General features: G+C 49.9%; 1 protein-coding gene across 8 annotated transcripts in view; it reads right to left on the bottom strand.

Annotated features, from left to right (window-relative positions):
- The window catches only part of LOC144121939 (uncharacterized), a 42,934-nt gene extending 21,873 nt beyond the window's left edge, over window positions 1–21,061 (bottom strand). For 2 of the 8 annotated variants that reach the window (XR_013312745.1, XM_077655406.1), the window contains exons 1-5: window positions 18,465–20,831; window positions 16,757–16,891; window positions 16,169–16,245; window positions 13,737–13,874; window positions 11,574–11,739 (exon numbers count right to left, since the gene is read on the bottom strand). Coding sequence is in view for 6 of the 8 variants with exons in the window: in XM_077655406.1 (XP_077511532.1) it covers window positions 11,574–11,739; window positions 13,737–13,874; window positions 16,169–16,245; window positions 16,757–16,891; window positions 18,465–18,651 (703 nt within the window). In the remaining 2 variants the exon portion in view is untranslated. The other 6 variants (XR_013312746.1, XM_077655407.1, XM_077655405.1 and 3 more) reach the window with 5 other exon arrangements.
- Window positions 21,062–21,491: the final 430 nt, after the last annotated feature.

The raw sequence follows: 21,491 nt of genomic DNA, 5'->3' as shown, positions 1-21,491 counted from the left end.
ATCGGAAGAGCCACCGCTCCAATGAGCAGACGAAGGTCCCGCACGCTCAGCCATCCGAAAGTAACCACGCGCAGGGAGGATGCGCTTTCAATCGCCCACACAACGGAGAGAAATGGGACGTTGTGTGATCAAGAGGTAGATGGAAAAAGGCTAAAGCAAAGTTTGAGGGGCTTTACGTTTACTGCTGCAAGCCGGAAGCGAGGGTACGGCGAGAGAGCGAAAGCAGCAATCGAGTCATGTGTCGGTCTCTTTTCGGAGAGGCAACGGCGCGTTCCCCTGAACTTGATGCGCCGCAGCAGACACGCCAACAGAAGAAAAATAAAAACCTTCAAACCAGCGGAGATGGCAGAACAACCCTTGAACCCATAAACACACGCGCGCCGCGCATGATCTAGCGAACGCGGAGCGACCGCGCCACTCAGCAAAGAGAGAGGAAGGAGTGGCAGTCACACCGTACTCTTCAATACAAGCACCAACACAGTGCGCGGCGAAAATATGAACTTGTAGAAAGATTCAACAGATGGCGCGGCCAGTCCGGGAGCGCCAGCTTTGCGCTCAGGCACGAAATTTTAAACGCACGATAGAGAAAGTACCGATACGTCAGTGACACTGTGGGGGGGGAGCGCGAAGACGTACCGGTATGTCCGCGACAGCGAAAGGGTTAACACGGGGCTTCTTGGATGCCTTGCCTCAAGATTGAAGTGCTTTCGCTGCCTTTCTTTTCCGCTGCTCTGCGAAGAGCATGTTGGCCAGTTTGCAGCCCAAGTGTCGAACAGTACTCTGTGCAAGCACCAACTGTGTGGTCCCTGGGGGCAAAGCTCGTGACGTGGGTGTTCATCGGTAGATGTCACGTGATAAAAAGTTGCCATCACAGCTTTCTGCATGTCCTCAACGTTGTCGTGATCGTGCAGGGCCTTGCCATAATAATTTGTTAACTTCTTAATTAAAGCCTGAGTGAGGCCACCTTTTCCACCAATAGGGCGACCCTTTTTGCTTTTCATGACAAAAGCACGCAGGGCTGTGCCCATCCTTTTCTTGACATGATTGACGCAATCCTCCTTTGTGAAGGAGATAAAACCATATGTCTTGTCTCCGCAGGGTGCCAAGAAGGTTCCACTGTCCCCATCACAAACAATGTTTGTGTATCGCAAACCATGCTTTTGAAGGGACCTTCTAAATAAGATTAAGGCCACTTCAACTTCCATTCTGCCAGATTTAACATCAGTGTTTTTTTGGCAGATGTGGGATGCTTTCCACTCTTGATAACCGTCATCTCCTTCTTTGGGGCCCACCGTGCATCCGTGGCACCGATTTGAAAGTACGACACAGTCGAGCACCAGTCCCGTGTAAAACTCAATGACAGCACCAACACCTATGTGGGACATGTGGCCACGTGTCAACCACGTCCCATCATAGACAACTGTAATATTATTATTAAAGGTAGGGTCCATCTCGATGTAAACAGTGCGCACAGCTGCGACAGCATCAGAAAAAATTTTGGCAGCAGCTGTCTCTCTGGCCAGTCGAAATTCAGATTTCAGATATTTTTGAAATGTCTCGTGGTGTAACCCTCTGTGAGAGACATTCATTATCGACCAGAAATCGTTCAAAGCTGTTGACCCTTTGCCAATGCTTTTTACAGCTTGTATAGCCCTCAAGTTAACGTAAAAAATTCTGCGGCCTTCTTTCCGTGGTGATGACCACTCCTTTGCGACGATACCGCAGAAAGCGCATGTTAGCTCCAATTGTACTGCCAACCAAAACCTTGCTCTCAGCCGAACCGAAAGCCCTGGTTGAGAGCACTGCTGGCACTTGGCATTCTCGAGAAGCGCGTTTAGGGCCGTGACTTGTACAACAACAAACTCATCCGTTTGTTCTGTAGTAGCAAGCGCCTCGCCGTCACCCGTCAGTTCCATTTTCCGCGCGGTCGCGGGCACGGCACTCAGCTTTGCTTGCACTTTTGCGGCAGCTTCCTGCAATGCTTCTGGCGACACAAAACGCGGCTCCAGGTGCACCTGAATGGTGCGCCTGGTGCTTGTGGACAGAGTGGCGTAGTCTCATGAAGTGCCAAGAGGAGCCGCGACATGCGCGGTGCCTTCATCACTTGATGTTTCTGACACAAAACGCGGCTCCAGGTGCACCTGAATGGTGCGCCCGGTGCTCCTGGACGGCATGGCGTCGTCGCGTGAAGTGCCGAGAGAACCCGCGACATGCGCGGTGCCTTCATCACTTGATGCTTCCGGCGATGCAGAGCGCAGAATAGAAAGTTCAGAAGAGCCCCCCGTGCTCGCACACGATGTTTCGTTCGCGTGTGAAGTGCTCGGCAGCGGCTCTGGAGCGGCGCCACCAACACTCGTAGCCACGCACGAAGTACTCGCCTGCGCTCCCGTAACTTCTTCAGTGTGCTGCACATCAGAAGTACTTGAAGCAGACGACTTCTTCACCATCGGCGATTTTCGCTTACGGGTGCCATAGGCACGCGCCGTCTTGTACTTCAGAGGTCGCCGACCCATGATCGCCAGTGAAAGCCGTTTCCGAAACTATGCTCCGCGCGTACTGACGAACATGGCGGCCACGTAATGCGTATTCGAAACTATGCTCTGCGTAAGAGACAGACACGGCGAGCAGAGGTTCTCTGCTCAAATGACGGACCCCACGGACACGGCGAGCAGCGGAGCCGCAGGGTCTAGAGGCACGTGTAGCAGACGACGCACCCGCCAAGGAGACCAACTGCGCAGCGCGCTGTTGTCGCGTGGCGTGCGGAGCCAATCAGAAATTACCGTGCGACCGCAAAACTTTTGCTTTTTATGCGTTTGCTTCTGCTCCAAGGAGACCGCTGAGGCGGGCAATTTTAAGTCGGACGAACGCGCTTTCCATAGAGACCAAGATGGCCGCGCTACGTTGGGCGGTTGCCAAGAGATCGGGGCTTGAAAAGTGGCGTTTTTTTCGCTACTTGGAAGAAATTTTCCGCCACCCCTGATCATCAAAACAATGATTTGGCGCACTTCTTGATGGTTTTCGACGATGAAAATTTGTATCACACAAAATATGACTTGTAAAAGCAGAAAATAAATATTTCAAAAAATCGCTTTTTTGACCATTTTTCGCGAGTTGAAAGCCGCGTCCCCCCTTAAGCTTGTTGTGGGGCTGGTTGTTGTAACTGGCGAGAACGTATTTGGAGGCTAGTTGGTGCATTACTCGAATTTGTTTTTGGTGCAGATAGACAGCACAGGAAGAAACGAACTTGACAGGACAGAGCTCTAACAACTCGGTTTCTATTGACAGCTCTTTTGCCTTTATACAGCAGCTGCTCGTATCAGCAAAGTAAAAGAAAAGAATTCACATGCGGACATATCAGATCAAATCAGATCCCGTCGTCTCTCGAGGAGGACTGGATTGAATTCTTTTCTTTCACTTTGTTGATACGAGAAGCTGCTGTTTAAAAGCAAGCGATCTGTCAATAAAAACCGAGTTGTTAGTTAGCACTCTGTAGTGTCAAGCTCGTTTCTTCGTGTGGAGTCTTTCTGTGCTAAAACAAATTCTAGTTTGTGTAATTCTTCACAGATGTTAAAATTTCACGAAAAAGCACACAAGACAGGGCACACGAGGAGCGCTCGCTCAGGATAACTGCCTTCGCTTGTCCTTTCCTTGTTTGTTTACAATTCTTTCACGTCGGCTCTACGGCTAGCGTACTTCCTCCCTTCCTCGGTTTTCTCCACCTGCACTGAGTCTCTCATTCATCGCTGTACTGTGGTTGATCATCCCCAGCGGAGCCGCGACATGCGCGCACGTGGGCTCTCATATCGGAAAGATCCCGGCACCCTCTCCCGCAGTGCGGGCAGTGTAGCTGGTATTGGCGGCGATGCACCACCCTCTCGTGTCTCTGGGCATGAGCCCGTTCAGTGAACCTCTTCCCACAATGTAAGCAGGCATGGGGCCTCTCCCCCGTGTGCTTAGTCAGGTGCCTGTTGAGACTGCCCTTCTGGATGAACCCCTTTCCGCAGCGGGGACACCGGTGCGAGACAGCCCCACTGTTGTTACGTCTCGCCTACGACGCGCGGTATAGCCGGCGCGGATGCAACGGACGCCGCGGCTTCGTTCAAAGTGGCGGTCATTTTGGGCCCGTTCATCGCTGCCGCAACGCCTCCCGCCAAGCGCGTCCAGGCAGGTTTCAGTGCCACGTGTCGTCGTGCATGCGTGTGTGTGTGTGTGTGCATGTTGGTGCCCACGCTTGTCAAAGCGCGGCAGCCGGGGAGAGGAGCTCCCCAACTGGGAGGCGAGGAGGTCTGAACGGCGCCGGCCCGGCGGACGCGCCCGTCACGTCTGGACATGTTCAAGCGTCGCCGTATCGGACGCCTCTTCCAAAGCCGTTCCTTCTTGCCCTCGACTCCGTGGGTATAAAGGGAGCTGCCCCGGACGCCAACGAGAGACTTCGATTCCTTCCTTCGAGTAACGTGGTCGCCCTGACCGGCTGCTCTTTTGCGATGCCAGAATAAACAAGTTGTTCTGTTGCCAGTCGACTCATCCTTTGCCGGGACCTTCAAATGTTTCCAGCTTTGCCCCAGGCCGCCAGGCCAACGCTACCCTTGGGGCTTGCAACCCATTTGCAACAACTGGTTGCCAGCGGTGAGATCCCGACAACGGAGGCCAGCAGCGAAGATATGCGGTCAACTGTATGCTGAGCAGCACAACGACCATCCGGGAGCAGTGCAACGAGCCCTGTGTGATGACTGGTTGCCTGCAGCGGAACGACTGCACTGAATTCTTGGCTGCGAGGTTTGGTGAGTGCGGGACTTTCTTCTTCTGAGTTTTGCCAGGCTTTTGTTAGTGTCAGAAACAGAGCTGGTAATTGTGGTTGTCGTTGCTGCCGGGTTAGTTTGCGGCAAGACAATAGTAGGCAGTAGAGAAAGCAGCATTCGGAGCAGCCATGGATTTGAAGTCGTTGCGCAAACCGATATTGCTGGAGCTTGCAAGAGAGTTGGGTCTGAATGTCTCAGACAAACTCAGAAAACCAGAACTGCTAAGGGCTATTCTTGAGTTGGAGGCTGAGGATGACGAGCTGTCGGAATGCCTTGAGACCATTGAGGAGAGGGAGCAAAAAGAGAAAGACGAGCGCGAATGTAAAGAACAAAAAGAGAAAGACGAGCGCGACCGTCAACACACTTTGGAAATGAAGCGTCTCGAGGTAGAGATGGAACGCGCTCGTAATGGAAGTCAGGCACACGGTGCAGGAGAACGGGTATCGTTCAAAATGACTGACCTGATGCGGCCATTTAAGCTTGGAGAGGACATTGGTTTGTTCCTGGTTAACTTTGAGCGAACGTGCGAGAAGCAGGGGTTCTCTCGGGAAACGTGGCCACAGCGCTTGCTCACTTTGTTACCCGCCGAGGCGGCCGACGTAGTCGCTCGCTTGAAGAGAGAGGAGGCAGAGGATTTCGACCAAGTGAAATCAAGTCTGCTAAAAAAGTACAGGCTGTCAGCGGAGGCGTTCCGTCGGAAGTTTCGGGAAAATGAAAAAGGCAGAAATGAGTCATATACAGAGTTTGCCTACAGGCTTATGTCAAACATGCAGGAGTGGCTCAAAGAAGAGAAAGCGTTTGGTGACCACGAGAAAATTCTGCAGTGTTTCGGGCTGGAACAGTTTTATAGTCGGTTACCTGAGAACGTGCGGTACTGGGTCTTGGATAGGCCAGACGTTAGTACAGTGGCTAAAGCCGCCGAGCTAGCCGAGGAGTTTGTGACGCGTCGGGCTCGCGGAGCTAAGGACGGTCAAAAGGGTGAATTTGGCTCCAAGTCTGAGAGGCCGAAGTTCACACCCATGAGAGCAAGGGGGGACACGCGTAGTGTGGATGCGAGTGAAAGCAGTCCGACCGAACGTAAGGAGACAACGGCAGCCGAAGCCGAACGCAGAAAGCGGTTCGAGGCGAGGCAAGCGCGCGTGTGTGCTATACGTGCCAGAAGCCGGGTCACTTTTCGGCGCAGTGTCCAGAAACAAAAACAAAAGTCGTGTTTTTGTCATTATGCAGCACTGACGAGAACATGAAGCTTCTCGAGCCTTACATGCAAGACTTCCTCGTGAACGGGAAAAAGTGCCGAGTGCTTCGTGATTCCGCAGCTACAATGGATGTAGTTCACCCCTCTTACGTAGAACCCGATATGTTCACGGGCGAGTGCGCATGGATCAAGCAAGCCGTGGAAGCTCACAGCGTGTGTCTGCCCGTAGCAAAAGTGCTTATTGAAGGACCTTTCGGAGCAATTGAGACGGAGGCCGCAGTGTCATCTATGCTGCCCCCCCAGTACCCGTACCTATTTTCGAACAGGTCCGATCACCTCCTGCGCGAGAAGGGGCTTTTGTTTGGTGAGGCTAGCGTTCAGGCCTTAACCAGATCGAGAGTTCGGGAGCTCGCTGCAAAGGCGGTAGTTGCGGGGCCGACGTTGTCGAACAATGAGAAAGGGTCGGAGGCGCAGCAAGCTGATACTCAGAACACGTCCGAACTGAATAAAATTGAGCCTGTAGCGCTGAAGGCACCAGGTACTGGAGAGGAAATGCCCGACACGGGAAAATTAGAAGAGCTATCTGCAGATTTGCTCATCGCGCCTACGTCCGATGGACTTAATAGGTTGCTAAAAGTCAGCCGGTCGGCTTTGATAGCAGAGCAAAAAAAGGATGGCAGCCTAGAAAACGTGCGCTGCAATGTCAAAGAAGGTATCACCAAGAAAAATGCTTGTTTTGTGGAAAGAGGTGGGGTCCTGTACCGGAAGTATCTAGACCGCAGAGGAGTCGAGTTCGATCAGCTGATCGTGCCTCAGTGCTACCGTCAGGATCTGTTGCGCTTGTCGCATGGCGGTTCGTGGTCCGGACACCTAGGAGTTAAGAAGACTAAGGACCGTCTCTTGCAAGAGTACTATTGGCCAGGGTGTTTTCGTGACGTAGAACACTTTGTGAGGACATGTGACACCTGTCAGCGGGTTGGCAAACCAGGGGACAAATCGAGGGCGCCGTTGAAGTTGGTACCTATCATTACGGAGCCTTTTAGACGGCTCGTTGTTGATACAGTGGGACCTCTGCCGGTAACAACCATGGGGTACAGACACATTTTGACTGTGATCTGCCCAGCGACAAAGTTCCCTGAAGCAGTGCCTCTTAAAGAACTCAGCTCAGTTGAGATAGTCAATGCACTACTGTCCATATTTGCGCGAGTTGGTTTTCCTGCGGAAATCCAGTCAGATCAGGGCACAGTGTTTACCAGCGCTTTGACGACAGCCTTTCTCGAAAGGTGTGGGGTAAAGCTGTTACACAGCTCAGTGTACCACCCACAGTCGAATTCCGTTGAGAAGCTCCACTCCGTCATGAAGCGCGTGTTGAGAGCATTGTGTTTTGAGCAACAAAGTGATTGGGAGCTGTGTCTGCCTGGGGTGATGTTTGCATTAAGGACCGCGCCGCATGCGGCTACGGGGTTTTCGCCAGCTGAGCTGGTGTACGGTCGCTCGCTGCGGTCTCCGCTTCGCATGCTTCGAGACTCGTGGGAAGGCAGGGGCGACGACCCAGTCGTGGTCGAGTACGTGCTTAGTCTCCTCGAACGCTTAAAAAGGGCACAGGAGTTGTCAGGTGAAGCAATGGCAAAGGCCCAGCAGAGGGCCAAGGTTTATTATGATCGGACAGCCAGGGCCCGTCGTTTTGAGGTGGGCGATGAGGTAATGGTATTGCGCACATCGCTAAAAAACAAACTCGACGTGCAGTGGGAGGGCCCAGCCCGGATTGTTCAAAAACTGTCGGATGTTAACTACGTGGTGAGTCTGCCAGGAAAGCGGAAAGCACAGCAAGTTTACCACTGTAATCTGCTCAAACCCTATAGACAACGGGAAGCAGTGGTGTGTATGATGGTAAACGTTCCTGAAGAGCTTCCGGTCGAGCTTCCGGGACTAGGCTCAGTGACGAACAGGGAAGACACTGATCAGGTCATTAGTGACTTAATCATTAATGCACCGCTTTCGGCTGAGCAGAAAACCGAACTTCACCAACTCTTACAAGAGTTTCAAGGTCAGTTCTCTGAGAGGCCTGGTAGGACTTCTGTCCTTACTCGTGATATAGAACTTACCTCCCCAGAGCCAGTACGATCCAAGGCGTACCGGGTGTCACCCCGCCAGCGCGATATTATGGAGGCTGAGGTAAAGAAAATGCTACAGCTCGGTGTTATTGAGGCGGGTGAGAGTGATTATACCTCCCCTTTGATTTTAGTTGAGGTACCGGGCAAGGAACCCCGTCCTTGCGTCGACTACCGCAGGCTTAATTCCATCACTAAGGATCAAATTTATCCGATCCCTAACATCGAGGAGCGCCTTGAGAAAGTTAGTAGCGCTCAGTTTATTTCCACCCTAGATCTTGTCAGGGGTTATTGGCAGGTTCCACTTACAGAAGAGGCTAGTAGGTATGCGGCGTTCATTTCACCAATGGGAACATTCCGTCCTAAAGTTTTGAGTTTTGGTTTGAAGAACGCGCCATACTGCTTTTCAAGCCTCATGGACAAAGTGTTGCGGGGACAGGAAGAATTCGCTTTACCGTATTTAGACGACGTAGCGATATTCTCCGCATCCTGGTCTGAGCATATGGCACACTTGCGGGCAGTGCTAACCCGCCTGCGCGAAGCGGGCTTGACAGTCAAGGCTCCCAAGTGCCAATTAGCACAGGCCGAGGTTGTCTACCTCGGTCACGTGATTGGACAGGGTCGTCGCCGCCCCTCTGAAATAAAGGTGGCCGCTGTGCGAGACTTCCCGCAACCGCGCACGAAGACCGATATTCGGTCGTTCTTAGGTGTCGCCGGCTACTATCAGAGGTACATCCCCAGGTACTCCGATATCGCGGCTCCCCTGACGGATGCTCTAAGAAAAACAGAGCCCCAAACAGTCGTCTGGAGCGAGACAAAGGAAAGAGCTTTTAGCGCCTTAAAGAGCGCCCTAACAAGCCAGCCTGTGCTACAATCGCCAGACTACACAAAAGGGTTCGTTGTTCAGTGCGATGCTAGTGAGCGAGGCATGGGCGTTGTACTGTGCCAAAGGGACAATGGAGAAGTGGAACACCCCGTCCTGTATGCTAGTCGTAAGCTGACCTGTCGTGAGCAGGCGTACAGCGCCACCGAGAAAGAGTGTGCGTGTCTCGTGTGGGCCGTTCAGAAATTGTCATGCTACCTAGCCGGCTCGAGGTTTATCATTGAGACGGATCACTGCCCTCTCCAATGGCTGCAGACCATCTCTCCCAAAAATGGCCGCCTCCTGCGCTGGAGCCTCGCTTTGCAACAATATTCCTTTGAGGTGCGTTACAAAAAGGGGAGTCTCAACGGTAACGCCGATGGCTTAAGTCGAAGCCCCTAACGTAGGAATCCGCCTCAAACTTGTTGGTTACTGATGTTTTCTTCCTGAGGCAGGATTTTTAACATATTGCTTTTGTTTAGTGTTTCAAAGTGATTATGTGCTTTCTAGTGCAATTTTCCAATTTGTGGACGCGTTCTGAGTGCTGCTTGACTACTGTAAGGAACTAGGCAGTAGTATAAAAGGGGAAAGAGCCTGGCAGAGCTTAGTGAGGGTTGTCTCGTGCTTGCTGACTGAGCGGTTGCGTTTCGGCGTAGTTCTAACGCTTGCTGGGAACGAGCACAAAAATGGCAACTCTCCCGAAGTGACTTTGCAGTGTCCTATGTGATCCTGAACCCGAGAACGAGGCCTTCTCTGTGCGCTGCGCTCAAGCAACGTCAAGGGACGACCGGTTTCGATTACGAGCATCATCGAGCGACATCCCTCTGGACCGCGGATGCAGTCCCCTGACCATCGGGATCTCCTTCTCCCGGCGGGGCGGTCTGTTACGTCTCGCCTACGACGCGCGGTATAGCCGGCGCGGATGCAACGGACGCCGCGGCTTCGTTCAAAGTGGCGGTCATTTTGGGCCCGTTCATCGCTGCCGCAACGCCTCCCGCCAAGCGCGTCCAGGCAGGTTTCAGTGCCACGTGTCGTCGTGCGTGCGTGTGTGTGTGTGTGCATGTTGGTGCCCACGCTTGTCAAAGCGCGGCAGCCGGGGAGAGGAGCTCCCCAACTGGGAGGCGAGGAGGTCTGACCGGCGCCGGCCCGGCGGACGCGCACGTCACGTCTGAACATGTCAGAGCGTCGCCGTATCGGGCGCCTCATCCCAAGCCGTTCCTTCTTGCCCTCGACTCCGTGGGTATAAAGGGAGCTGCCCCGGACGCCGGAGGGACTTCGATTTCTTCCTTCGAGTAACGTGGTCGCCCTGACCGGCTGCTCTTTTGCGATGCCAGAATAAACAAGTTGTTCTGTTGCCAGTCGACTCATCCTTTGCCGGGACCTTCGGATGTTTCCATCTTTGCCCCAGGCCGCCAGGCCAACGCTACCCTTGGGGCTTGCAACCCATTTGCAACACTGTCCACACAGTGCTGCACCCTGCGGTGAGTAGCCAGGTTAGACACCTGGCTGAAGCGCTGCCCGCACTCGGGGCACTCATGCGACCTCCCCCCAAAGTGGACCAGCTGGTGGAGCTTGAGACGTGCTTGCCGTGTGAAGCCCTTGTCGCACACCTGGCACACGAAGGGACGCTCGCCCCCGTGGGTCCTCTGATGTCGGACGACATTAGCTCTGGGTGGAAGCGAATGAAAGGAGGAGGAAAGAGTTGACACCGTGAGCATGTCAGCCTCACTGACTGCGCAGAGGTGAAAAAATAAAAAAAAGCCCACTGCATGCATATATGCTACCACACGGGGCCGCGGATCCACCTCTCACCGACAATACTTCGTCTGGGAGGAGAGTGCAAAATAAGGGAGTATTTTTTCAATGCAACTCCATCGTGTTCGAACGCTTCCCTCTTGAAACACCGAACTGCTGCCCCCACCCCTTCCTGCCCTTCTTGAATATGAATATTGAAACAGCACTGTTTGTGGCAAGTCGCAGGTGTATCTACATATTAACTGCGGGGATTCGTCCCCTTTGGTTTGGTTCCCACGATGGGCCCTCCATAATTTCTAGTTACTTTACTAACAAGGGAGGGCGCCGACGTTGCAGCGAAATGGGCACCACAAACTGAATGACTGCTGCGAGCGTGTATAGGGCATAGCGCTTGATCTTCGCTCGGGAACTCGGCGCGCATCGACTGTTCGGCGCTGCACTCCGCTCTCCGCCAGTGGGGCGTGGCCTCGTGTTGGAAACATTCTCCCGCATCTCATCCCTTCCAGCCTCGGAGTTTCTTACTTGCCCTAGCGTGGACAAACATTCTCTCATAACCGTGCTGGTGAGTCGGACGACCTCCATTCCTTCGCGTAATTTGTTCCTAGCTAAGTTATTGTTGCTGTAGCAATAAATGCCTCTTTGTGTCAGCCAGAGTGTTTTTCCTTTGTTCCCATGCAGAACAAGGCCCGCCCTGGTCGGCGTGCGCTCGGTAGCGCACGCGATCACGGGGTAGGGCCCGGGCACTTCTGAATCGTGTCGGCAGCAGTTAATTGGGCAGGACATATTTATCTCCCAATTAAAAACTGACAGAAGAGAACCAAAACGAGGCGAGATGTCAAACCGTGTCTTACTTGTTATCGCTCGAATAGGGGCAGTGGGCGCAGCGGTGCCTTTCCTGTGGCCTCTGCGGGTGCTTGCGCCACCTGTGCTTCTCCAAGTGGTCTTGTGCAGAAAAGAGCTCGCCGCATGTGTCGCAGGAAAAGACCGGTTGCAGTCTGGCCTCACTGTCTCCGTCTTCTGTGGGCAGAACAGCAGATAATTAGCTCTGGAACGAATTAGAGTTTCAGCACTTATCGCGAGCTATCTCAAATTCACGTCTACAGACATGCACAGAAGAGTTAACGTGGCTTTCTTGTTTGTTTGTTTCATTTTACAAATTGATATTTATTTATTTCTGGGGAGCATAAAAGGGGTATGTAATGATGGTTGAAAAAGAATGATGGCTAAATAAATGAAAAATGTTGGCAGTTCTAATGAAGTCGAGAAGTGAACAATCATGCGGTCCCTGCCTTCAATTAAGCGATATATGACGAAGGATTGGTCGGCGACAGACCCGCTGCCGCGCCAGGTGCCAGATTCTCATCGGCGCCAGCGCCAGTCATACCCATACCAGGAGGTGGATATCAGCCTCAAAAACCGGAATTTGAAGATTGGACACCCAGATTGTGCTGTGCGATGTATGTGCACATTAAAGATCCCCAGGTGGTCGAAATTATTGCGGAGCCCTCCAATACGGCGCCTTTCTTCTTTCACTCCCTCCTTTATCCCTTCCCTTACAGCGCGGATCAGGTGTCCAACCATATATGAGACAGATACTGCGCCATTTTCCTTTCCCCAAATACAAATTATTATTATTATTTATTGGACACCAGAGGCGGGAAAATAAGTGTCAAAATTGAGGCCACTTTTGAGCTACCGCAGGAGGAGCTTTGTTTTAATCACCTTGTGCAGTTGGTTGTGCGAAGTACCACCAGCGCGCCTCTGTACTATCGGAAACAACTGCATGAACGCTGGCCGTTTTACTACCATATCTGGTGCTTGTTTCAAGGCTGAAATTTTCTGAGGTGACAAAAGAGCTGAAGAAATGAGCGTCCATGCCAGTGACGACGCCGAAGGGAGACGAGGGTTGGAGGACGTCGCCCTGAAAACCTACCGGACCTTATTAAACGTCTTCCTAACGCTTCCATGAGACCCTTACGAAGAGTACGTCATCTGGTAACGTAGGCCTTTCTTAGGCGCCCTACCTGGGAGGCGATATACCATATGTTTCAGGGAAGCCCGGCCATAAATTTTAAAAATAGGCTTTTCGAGGTACCAGTATGGCTTTTGCGGCATAGTAAAACCTGCAGTGTTACCGGACCCCAGAAAACTGGTGGACAGCTTTAACTAGTAAGCTGATGTACTAAAGTATAATAGTTAATTTTCTATTCCCGTGGCGCACGTGCCACTTGGCCTTCTCTGCCACGCCTCGACTAGCGCTGCGAAAGCAGCAAGCAGTGGTGAGCGCTGCAGATACTCAAGCATACTCTAATGAACGGACACGACGGAAGCTGACATCCTAGGGGAGCATATGGGGATCTTTTTAATTGGTGATGTTCATCGAATATTTTAAATAATTAAAATTTAAAGAGAAAGAAGCAGAAAAAACAACCACATGTCAGCAGTGGTATCCGAACCCACGGCCTCCGAAATAAGCGTCCGGTGCTCTACCAGCCCATCTGGACGCATTCACCGCCAAGAAGATTGTATTTAAGTCTTCCCACCATTCGATTAAAACTCTTGACGTCAATACCGAAAAGAGCGGGTTACCACTGTTTTAAAGTGAATAGTGATGCAGTGTGGCCTCTGGCATCCGCGACCGGAATTCCGTGTCGATGCACGCATAATGCTTGCGAAATGGGCCGTGGAGGGCGACACCTGTATTTCGCTTTTTCTCTTTCTTAGATTACAAAAGCTTCGTTGCCAGTGACTGTGGTCTCTGTGATTGAACAAACTTCCTTCTCGATTGACGCCAACATCGACTTGGCATCCCTATCTTTTTAATAAAGCTCTTCTGCAGTGATGCATTTCTCATGAGCATTCGAAATGCAAAGTGTCTCTCTCCATGAAAAACCTACATCAGATCACCCTATCCAATTGCGACTGCTCTTCCCTGGCATGAAAACCTCGACGCTTTGTGAGCAGCCCCAGCTCCCGATCGAACGCTTCACCGTACCACACGAGGAGCTCCTCACCGGCACCCACGGTCTTGGGTGTCTGGTAGTATATGTTCCCGTAACGGCTGAAGGACACCAGGTCCTGTTCTTGTGGACAGGGCAGTTGGATCTGTCCAGCGGACCATCCACCAGGAACACCTCCCCATCCTTGCAGACCTGCGTACAAAACGGGAACAAACTCAGCTGGATGTTCTGTCCAGCTTTAGCTTTGGGGCGCTCTGAAATACTCTCAAATCATTTGAAGCATTTGCCTTTCAGTCTCCAGTAGCCGCCGCTAGCCTGATGAAAACTACAGGACAGTACAGGGGCCTTATTTTTATGACATTTCGTTTTTGTTTCTTTTCTTTTAGTCCTTTAAAATCGGTCACGGCTTTCCGCTGATGACGCAGCCCTGCTGGACGACCACAATGACCAAGAACCAAAACAAATGCACTTAAAAAATTACGATGACATTTAAGCTCCGCCTTAACGGTATGATGTGATAGCTGTAATCGATTAATGTCCATATGTCCTGAATTAGTCATTCTCGACTTTAGATTCATAGATCTCTGGAAGTCCTTACACCCCTCCTGGCGTTGTGGTACAGTGGTTAAGCGATGCGCCACTGCCCTGCGATGGAAGGTGCTGCCACCGGTGGGTCTTTTGCTACCCAGGTTGGTCTTCCCAAGCAACCTCTCGCGACCAATCATTAATTTAGCTGCCACCTACCACGGTAGCCAGTTTGCTCACAATTCGATGGGCAGGTTGTGATGACGCCACAAGGTCACTTAAACAGGGTGACCCACCTAGGTTGCTTCTCTGGAAATTTTTTCGCTCACAACGCCACCGACAACGGATTTTCTGCAGAATGAGATCCTTAACCTTGTGGTGTTAAAATTAGGCTCATGTGTCATGTATCCTGAGTCGATAGTATTAACTGCTTTGCAGCCTGAAGTTGTCGCGAGGTTTGTCAGTCCATAGCTACAAAGTGAAAGGGACAGAAGTAGCATGGTGCATTGAACGTTTCCCGCGTCAGCGTTCATCCAAAGTAGATACTTTTTGCCCGGAAAGAATTCATACATGGAGACATTTCGCCAAGCAAAAAAAGGTTTACGGGTATGGTCCGGCATGGATGGACCAAACTTACTGCCGCCACCGACGATTCCTTGCTCGAGAGCTCGACTGGCAGTCGCAGTTTCTGAATGAAATGCTCTACCAGAGAACTCTCCGTTGCTTTCTAATCAGTACTGATATCTTCACTGTTGGCTTAGTAGCTGTACTGTAGCCGCATTTTCAATCGTAATTTTGCATTGCTTATTTTGCGATATCTATATTGTTCGGTACTATCGTATTTGCTTTCTTTTTTCCCGTCTGTGTATATCCCTCTCCTGCTTGGACATACTGCATGTCCGCAGTATTCAGTGAATAAATAAATAAATGGAAGATCATGCCTAGGGAGCTTCGAATTGACCATTTCGATGGTATATCGGGCGATATGTAGGTTTATCCTGGAAGGTAGAAAGAGACTACTCAGTGAAAAGTTCCTTTTGATCATATCTGATGGCAGTAGGCCACTGAGTGAAAATATTTCTTGTTGGTAACTATTTAACTGCTGTCGTGCAGGACGGGGAAGACAAGTTCTCTAACCACTGCCTTAATGTACTGCTGAAATTCCACCCCCTCATGTAATAACCCTTCAATGGGGCCTTTGAGGTACTAATAAATAAATAAATAAATAAATAAATAAATAAATAAATAAATAAATGAAGGGGTCCTGTTGTCGACGCACCTCCAAGATGTCGCCGTTGCCCTCTCTGTTGTCCTCCATTTTGATGCCCTCGTAAGAACCAAACTACACCCTCTTAGGCAGTGGTTTCAGGGTGAACACGCCGTACTGGGCCCCTTTGATGGTAGAACGGCAGATGGACAGGCCCTCGGGGAGGGTCTTGTTGGCGCGTAGCGGGTCCCCGTCATCCACTTGCGAACTGCGTGGCCGTTTCGAGGCTGCCTGCAGTGCCATTGCCCACAGCACTGGAAACACACAAACCACACTTCCGATATTCTCTGGAGCTGAAGTTTCAGACTCAAAAACTATCTTCATTTGTATTTGCATGAATATGCACTGGGACGAAATAATGAAAAGAAGGCCTGATATGCGGCCAGGTGGAGTCAAATGGAAAGGTGCAGTGAACGGTCTTGATCAAGGTGGGAACCGGAACCACGCAGTTAGGAATAGAATGAAAAAAAAACGATCAAAGGACAGAGAGAGAATTGTCATAGTTGAGACCTGCAACAAGACGAAGGCACGCTCTGACGCTCCGCACCATCTTCGCTAGGCAAGTTCGCTGTTGTATTTTTCACCGGATCACCGTATCTTTCACCTGATGTGCCGGCCGAAACCAGGTAGATGCGACCGCGGTCTGAAGGCAGCTTTTGATTCACCATCCAAAGTTCGCACGCTTGGCACTTACCTCCGCGTCCCTGACATGGGTCAATGGTCCGTGTTTGGGGCAGTCGCCGGGATGGGCGATACCACAGTCATCGCAAACTGGAAGCAGATTACCCACACCGTGGGTTAGGAAAAAACGATGTGAGGATGCCGCATCCCAATGAGCACTGAACCTTCCTTGGACGTCCTGCAGACGCACTGCAGGCCTGAACGTCTACAGGACGTCCAAGGGAATTTCAATGCTCATTGGAATTTTATATGCATGCTCGCTGACCGGAGCGGAATCAAACTCTCGTGAAATATGCGTGTCTGGGTGCCCAAGGCTCATTCAGGCCATGATAAAAATAATTCATCACGGCACTCCTTCGGTGCGTCATACATTAACCGTATAAGAAGTTTCCCAACTGGCCGCTCTATAAAGTGAAGCGTGCAAGTAGCCAAGAAGGTGTGTGCTAAAAGCTACCGACGCTGTAGACAAGCCACTCTGCATTTCATATGTTCATCCCTTACTAGCTATACTAGAATACTCATTTACTCATGAATACTCATGAAGTGTGCATTTCTTATCCTCGTTTTGGAAGCCAGGAACCGGCTTTCGCAGACAACTCACACAGATAATCCTCTTCCCAGTTTTCCTCACACGGGTAATCCTCGTCCGAGTTTTCCTCCCATTCCATGTAGTTGATCTCTTTTCGCTGGCGTCTCGGGTAGCGGGACCCGCTGGAAGACGTCTCGGTTGGCGAGGCTGCATTTCATCCCAGGATAGTTGTAAGCATAGCTTGTGGCATAGAATCGTGCGCATTGAGCAGCTTTAAGGGAATGCTACTATTCTGCGCTGAAAAACAAACATGCTACAGACCAATCAAGTGCCATTTGCTACATTCTATTAGGAAAACAAAAACCAAACAGCAGTCCCAAGCAGAGTAAAACATCAAACCGGATATAATCCCTAGTAATTAAGTGATGTTTCAAAAGTTACGCCCATAACGTCGCTCAAAGCTATGCTGATTCCTGGCTGGAGTGTCGAGATCTCGCTCTTATATTATCTTTTTTGTCTCCCAGACTGACTCTCTTTCAGCGAGAATCGGCGAGAACTTGGCTGAAAACTGCGTGATTGCGTCCGTAATTAACTTTCGCCAAATAAATTAGCTTGTAAATCTCAGAAGTAAAAAAAAATCTAATTTCTGGCTGGATTAGTCAACTGAAGCTCATGCATGCCTTTCCAGCTGGAAACCTTCCAATTCCTGTATAAATTATGTGTGTTTCCCGCTGGATTATAGAGCCAGAAATCGTGTCCACCTGGAACAGAATTCTTGCTCCCAGCTGGAAAAGTTCCACCTTAAGCATCTCTTCCGCAGCCCGAATAGAATGCCATTCCATCTGGAAATTCAGCTGGCAAAGTGCGTTTCCAGCATAAAAACCCTGCCTAGTCTCCATTTTTCGCCTGAAATAGTCTTACTGTGTCGCTCACTTTTTTGTAATAGTCAAAGAGCGCCGGCCGGCGCAATTCTGCTCCCTTTTGGTCCAAAAACAGCGCGGAGTAATGCATTGTGTGTGCTCCGGTTGGGATCCAGCAGTTCGTGGAGATGGGTCCGGGAACCCGCACACTCACACGATGGCTGTCCGGACGAAACCTGGTCACTGTCATCACCGTCCTCCGCGTAGCTGGCTTCTTTGACGGCATGCTTTGGATAGCGCCTGTCGTCAGCTCCATTTGCGCCGGTGACTGAGACGAATAAGGTGGGGTATGTTGGGTGCTACGACGTGGCGCGCATACGTGCTCGTCGCAAAGATGGGGATAGATCACGGTTCTTTTGTGTGTGTAAAACACTGTGAATCCAGAAACATACTTCATACATTTACGCGTTTAGAAAAGCTGCATATGTCAGATTGTGGCATCAATCGTTCAACCACAAAATACGAAGAAGCTTTTAATGGCCACATTTTGCAAATCAAAGGCGTTTAACCCCGAACCACAGAATGATAAAGAATGCCAAAAGATGATAGTGCGATTCAGAGGGAGGCAGAGGTAGGCAATATAACCTGGTGAAATCCACTAACCTTCAGAGCGAGCTAATGGTAAGACAGTCATTAAATCTTGGGTTATGAGCTATCTAATCTGTAGGATTTCCAAGTTATCACTGGCATCTGCCGCGGCTGAGAGTATTTTCCTGAAAAGATTTTCTATTTCGAATACACTTTTAGGAAACTGAAAGTAGTCACTGAAACACCCGTCATTACAGCAAATAAACAGATGCAACGGACAAATGATTCCTCCAGAAATCCCACCATGCAAGGGAAAGAAATTGATAACTTACGTGTCTTTGCACGATAACCATCCTCTGAAGGTCCTCTCTTTCTTTCGGCACGATGTCTTTTGACGGGAGGCGCCCACGGTTGACGGCTCCGAGCAGCGGGCTTCTTCATGTGGCTTGAGCTCGCGTTCTTTGCCAGCCGTGCATGATAATAATAAGGTTCACAAATAAATCGCAATACATATTCCATGGTCCAATGTGTGAAGCGGAAGACAGAGATGACGCTTAAAAAGGAAACGAATACTTGGTCGAAACTGCAGAAATAATATATCAGCTACATTCGTCCACGAGTGTAGGTAGAGCTCAGATATCGTCAGAAAGTGCGGTTGATGGCACACATAATAATACCGTGTGATCGTTTGCCACGTCTTAATGCGATGTTCATGTCGAAGCGTAATTGCACTCTAAAATAAGATCAGTTTCCGCCGGTTCAAAGAATGAGACTGAAACCAATTGTGTCCATTCCGTATTGAAGCATTCAACGGCCCATGCCCAATTCGCGAATATTTCTGAGGGGCGCATAGTGCTAAAACGTTGAAAGCACACAGTCCCTCCCTACCCCGTCCAGTTTCCATCATGGCCCGGCTGGTGTCATGCGCGAGGGTTTTCCTTCCTGTAGTCTACCCTCAAATACAGGGTGCCAGGAGGTAAATTCCAGCAACAAAAGGATAGGAAAAATGTCTTGAAATTGAGCGGGCTTCCGGGGCCAAAGTTGATAGCCTTTCAGAGCGGTATTTGGGAGCAGTTGCACATTTATTTACAACTTTACGTAAAATGCAGCAGCCAGAGAAGTTGAGTTTTCTTGCAGGCTACACAATATACGATGAACCCAAAGGCACACTAGAGTAACACCTTACTGTAGTGTAGTGCAATATTTATACACTGCTGCACAGAACCCATACTGTACTGTTACAGTATATCACACACACAATATATCACAGTGCTGCACGCTGTTACAGTACATCCATACATTCAGAACACATTGCTTCGCCCTCACGAGTCCTATGGTCTCAAACGTTCTTATTGCATCTTAAAGGGTCTGTCTACTGTCAGAGACCAAAAAAAATAATGGCACAATCTGATCAGGCCTACTCTGCACTGATAGAAATGAATATAAAACTGGCGAATTGGTCAGCAATCCATAATTTAAATTTTGGAAGACAAGGTAACTCCAAACTGGACAGTGGAAGTGCAGTGCTAGGGCTCTCAATCTGCTGTTAGGCGGTCTATACTGTGTAGACTGTAGTGGGTACACTGAACTTCATCTAGAGGACTGAGTGCGATTCAAAGTTGCTATTATTATCTGAAAAAACTTATTATTGTTCTCAGAAGAAACAGGCGCAGTGAATTGTTTTGTCAAGTAATCAGCGACAATGTACTGCGCGGTTTAGCTTGCATCTTATCGTCCCTTAAACTGCTTAAGAATACTATATATATACTGCTCGCCATCGCAGTAGTCAAAGCCAAACTCATTGAAGTTTCCAAAGACAAAGGAAGAATTGAGAATGAGGGATAAGCGACACCGTTGCCGAATCTCCACAGCCGGCAAACGAGACCCGGGTTCGAACCCGACCGCGGCGGCTGCGTTTTTATGGAGGAAAAACGCTGAGGCTCCCGTGTGCTGTGCGATGTCAGTTCACGTTAAAGATCCCCAGGTGGTCTAAATTATTCCGGAGCCCTCCACTACGGTACCTCTCTCTTCCTTTCTTCTTTCACTCCCTCCTTTATCCCTTCCCTTACGGCGCGGTTCCGGTCTCCAACGATATATGAGACAGATATACTGCGCCATTTCCTTTCCCCAAAAACCAATTATTATTATTATTAAACGAGACGGCGCCACCAGTGCAATCGCCGAGATAACGGCTAGCTTTGCTTATTCGTCGCCGCAGACGATGCGAAGATCCGACTTTTTTTTTTTATCCATTCTGGTAAGTACCCCAAAACAAATGCAGCATAGAACAATTCTGCCGACCTACTGCCATTTCTGTGCGGAATTTGAGCTCGAACAACTCACCACTTTAGCTGCGATAAGCATTCTACGGCGCGCGTTTAACTGCATTACACGCTGTATTTATTATCTGCATATCGAAAGCAGCAGCTCGCACTAACAACTTGTCGCGATCGTTATATCTGAAAAGCTGTTTACTGAACTGCCACGAAATATTGGTTCAACACACTTTCCAACATCCATTCTATATAGGTCGAACAAAACTCATTCTAAGCGTATATAGTGTCACGGTCCTCTCCGATATCGCTCCGAGATGCAACTGCGGCGGAGAAGTGCATCTTTCCTTCAGCATATGAAGAAAGAAAGTGGCTGTACAAATAAACGAAAGAATTATCTCAGCACCTGACACTGTGACAGCTCTTTGTATACTTACGGGAATTGGACTTTGTTGGACGTTTAGCCGGTTTAGCTGGGGCCGGCTTTGGATTCATAAATTCAGGAAGCGGTGGTTTCAGTTCTGTAAATATTATAGTGAACTAGAATACTGGTCTTCTAAAAATTGCGTCATTCTGGTAGCCATGAGGGGTATTAATCGCGGAAAATTGCTGAAGCAAGACCTATTTGCAAGCAAACAGCTCCGAAGGAAGGCAGTAGAAAAGAGTTCACTCACCCAGCTTCATCATCAGCTCGTAGTTCTCTTTGATGTTCGCGCACCGCGTCTTCATGCATTCCGAGAACCCCTTGCATTTTTCGTCCGTGAAATAGTGATGAATTTCTGCAAGTTGTCTTCGCTCGCCATCTCAATCAACGCACGAAAGTCTCGGCAAAGATCTCTCTCAACTTCTGCGAGTTAACTGCCGCTCGTATAGTGAACTAGAAGCCGCTCGAAAGGGCTGCCGTCTGCTTGAGCGTTTAGCGGCTTCTGCAACGATAAGGCAGTTTATGTACGCAGAATTAGTTTTCGTTGGCTCTCACGCAACTAGTAATTCTTTTTGCAAGGTTTTGTGATGAATATTATTAACACACGTTGCATTACAAATGATCACTGAGCCAGTGCAGAGTTTGGTGAGATATAAATACTC

The sequence above is a fragment of the Amblyomma americanum genome, chromosome 2, assembly GCF_052857255.1.
Source record: "Amblyomma americanum isolate KBUSLIRL-KWMA chromosome 2, ASM5285725v1, whole genome shotgun sequence".
NCBI lineage: Eukaryota > Metazoa > Arthropoda > Arachnida > Ixodida > Ixodidae > Amblyomma > Amblyomma americanum.
Note: the sequence above shows the minus strand (reverse complement) of the source record. Positions and strands in the feature narration are given on the sequence as shown.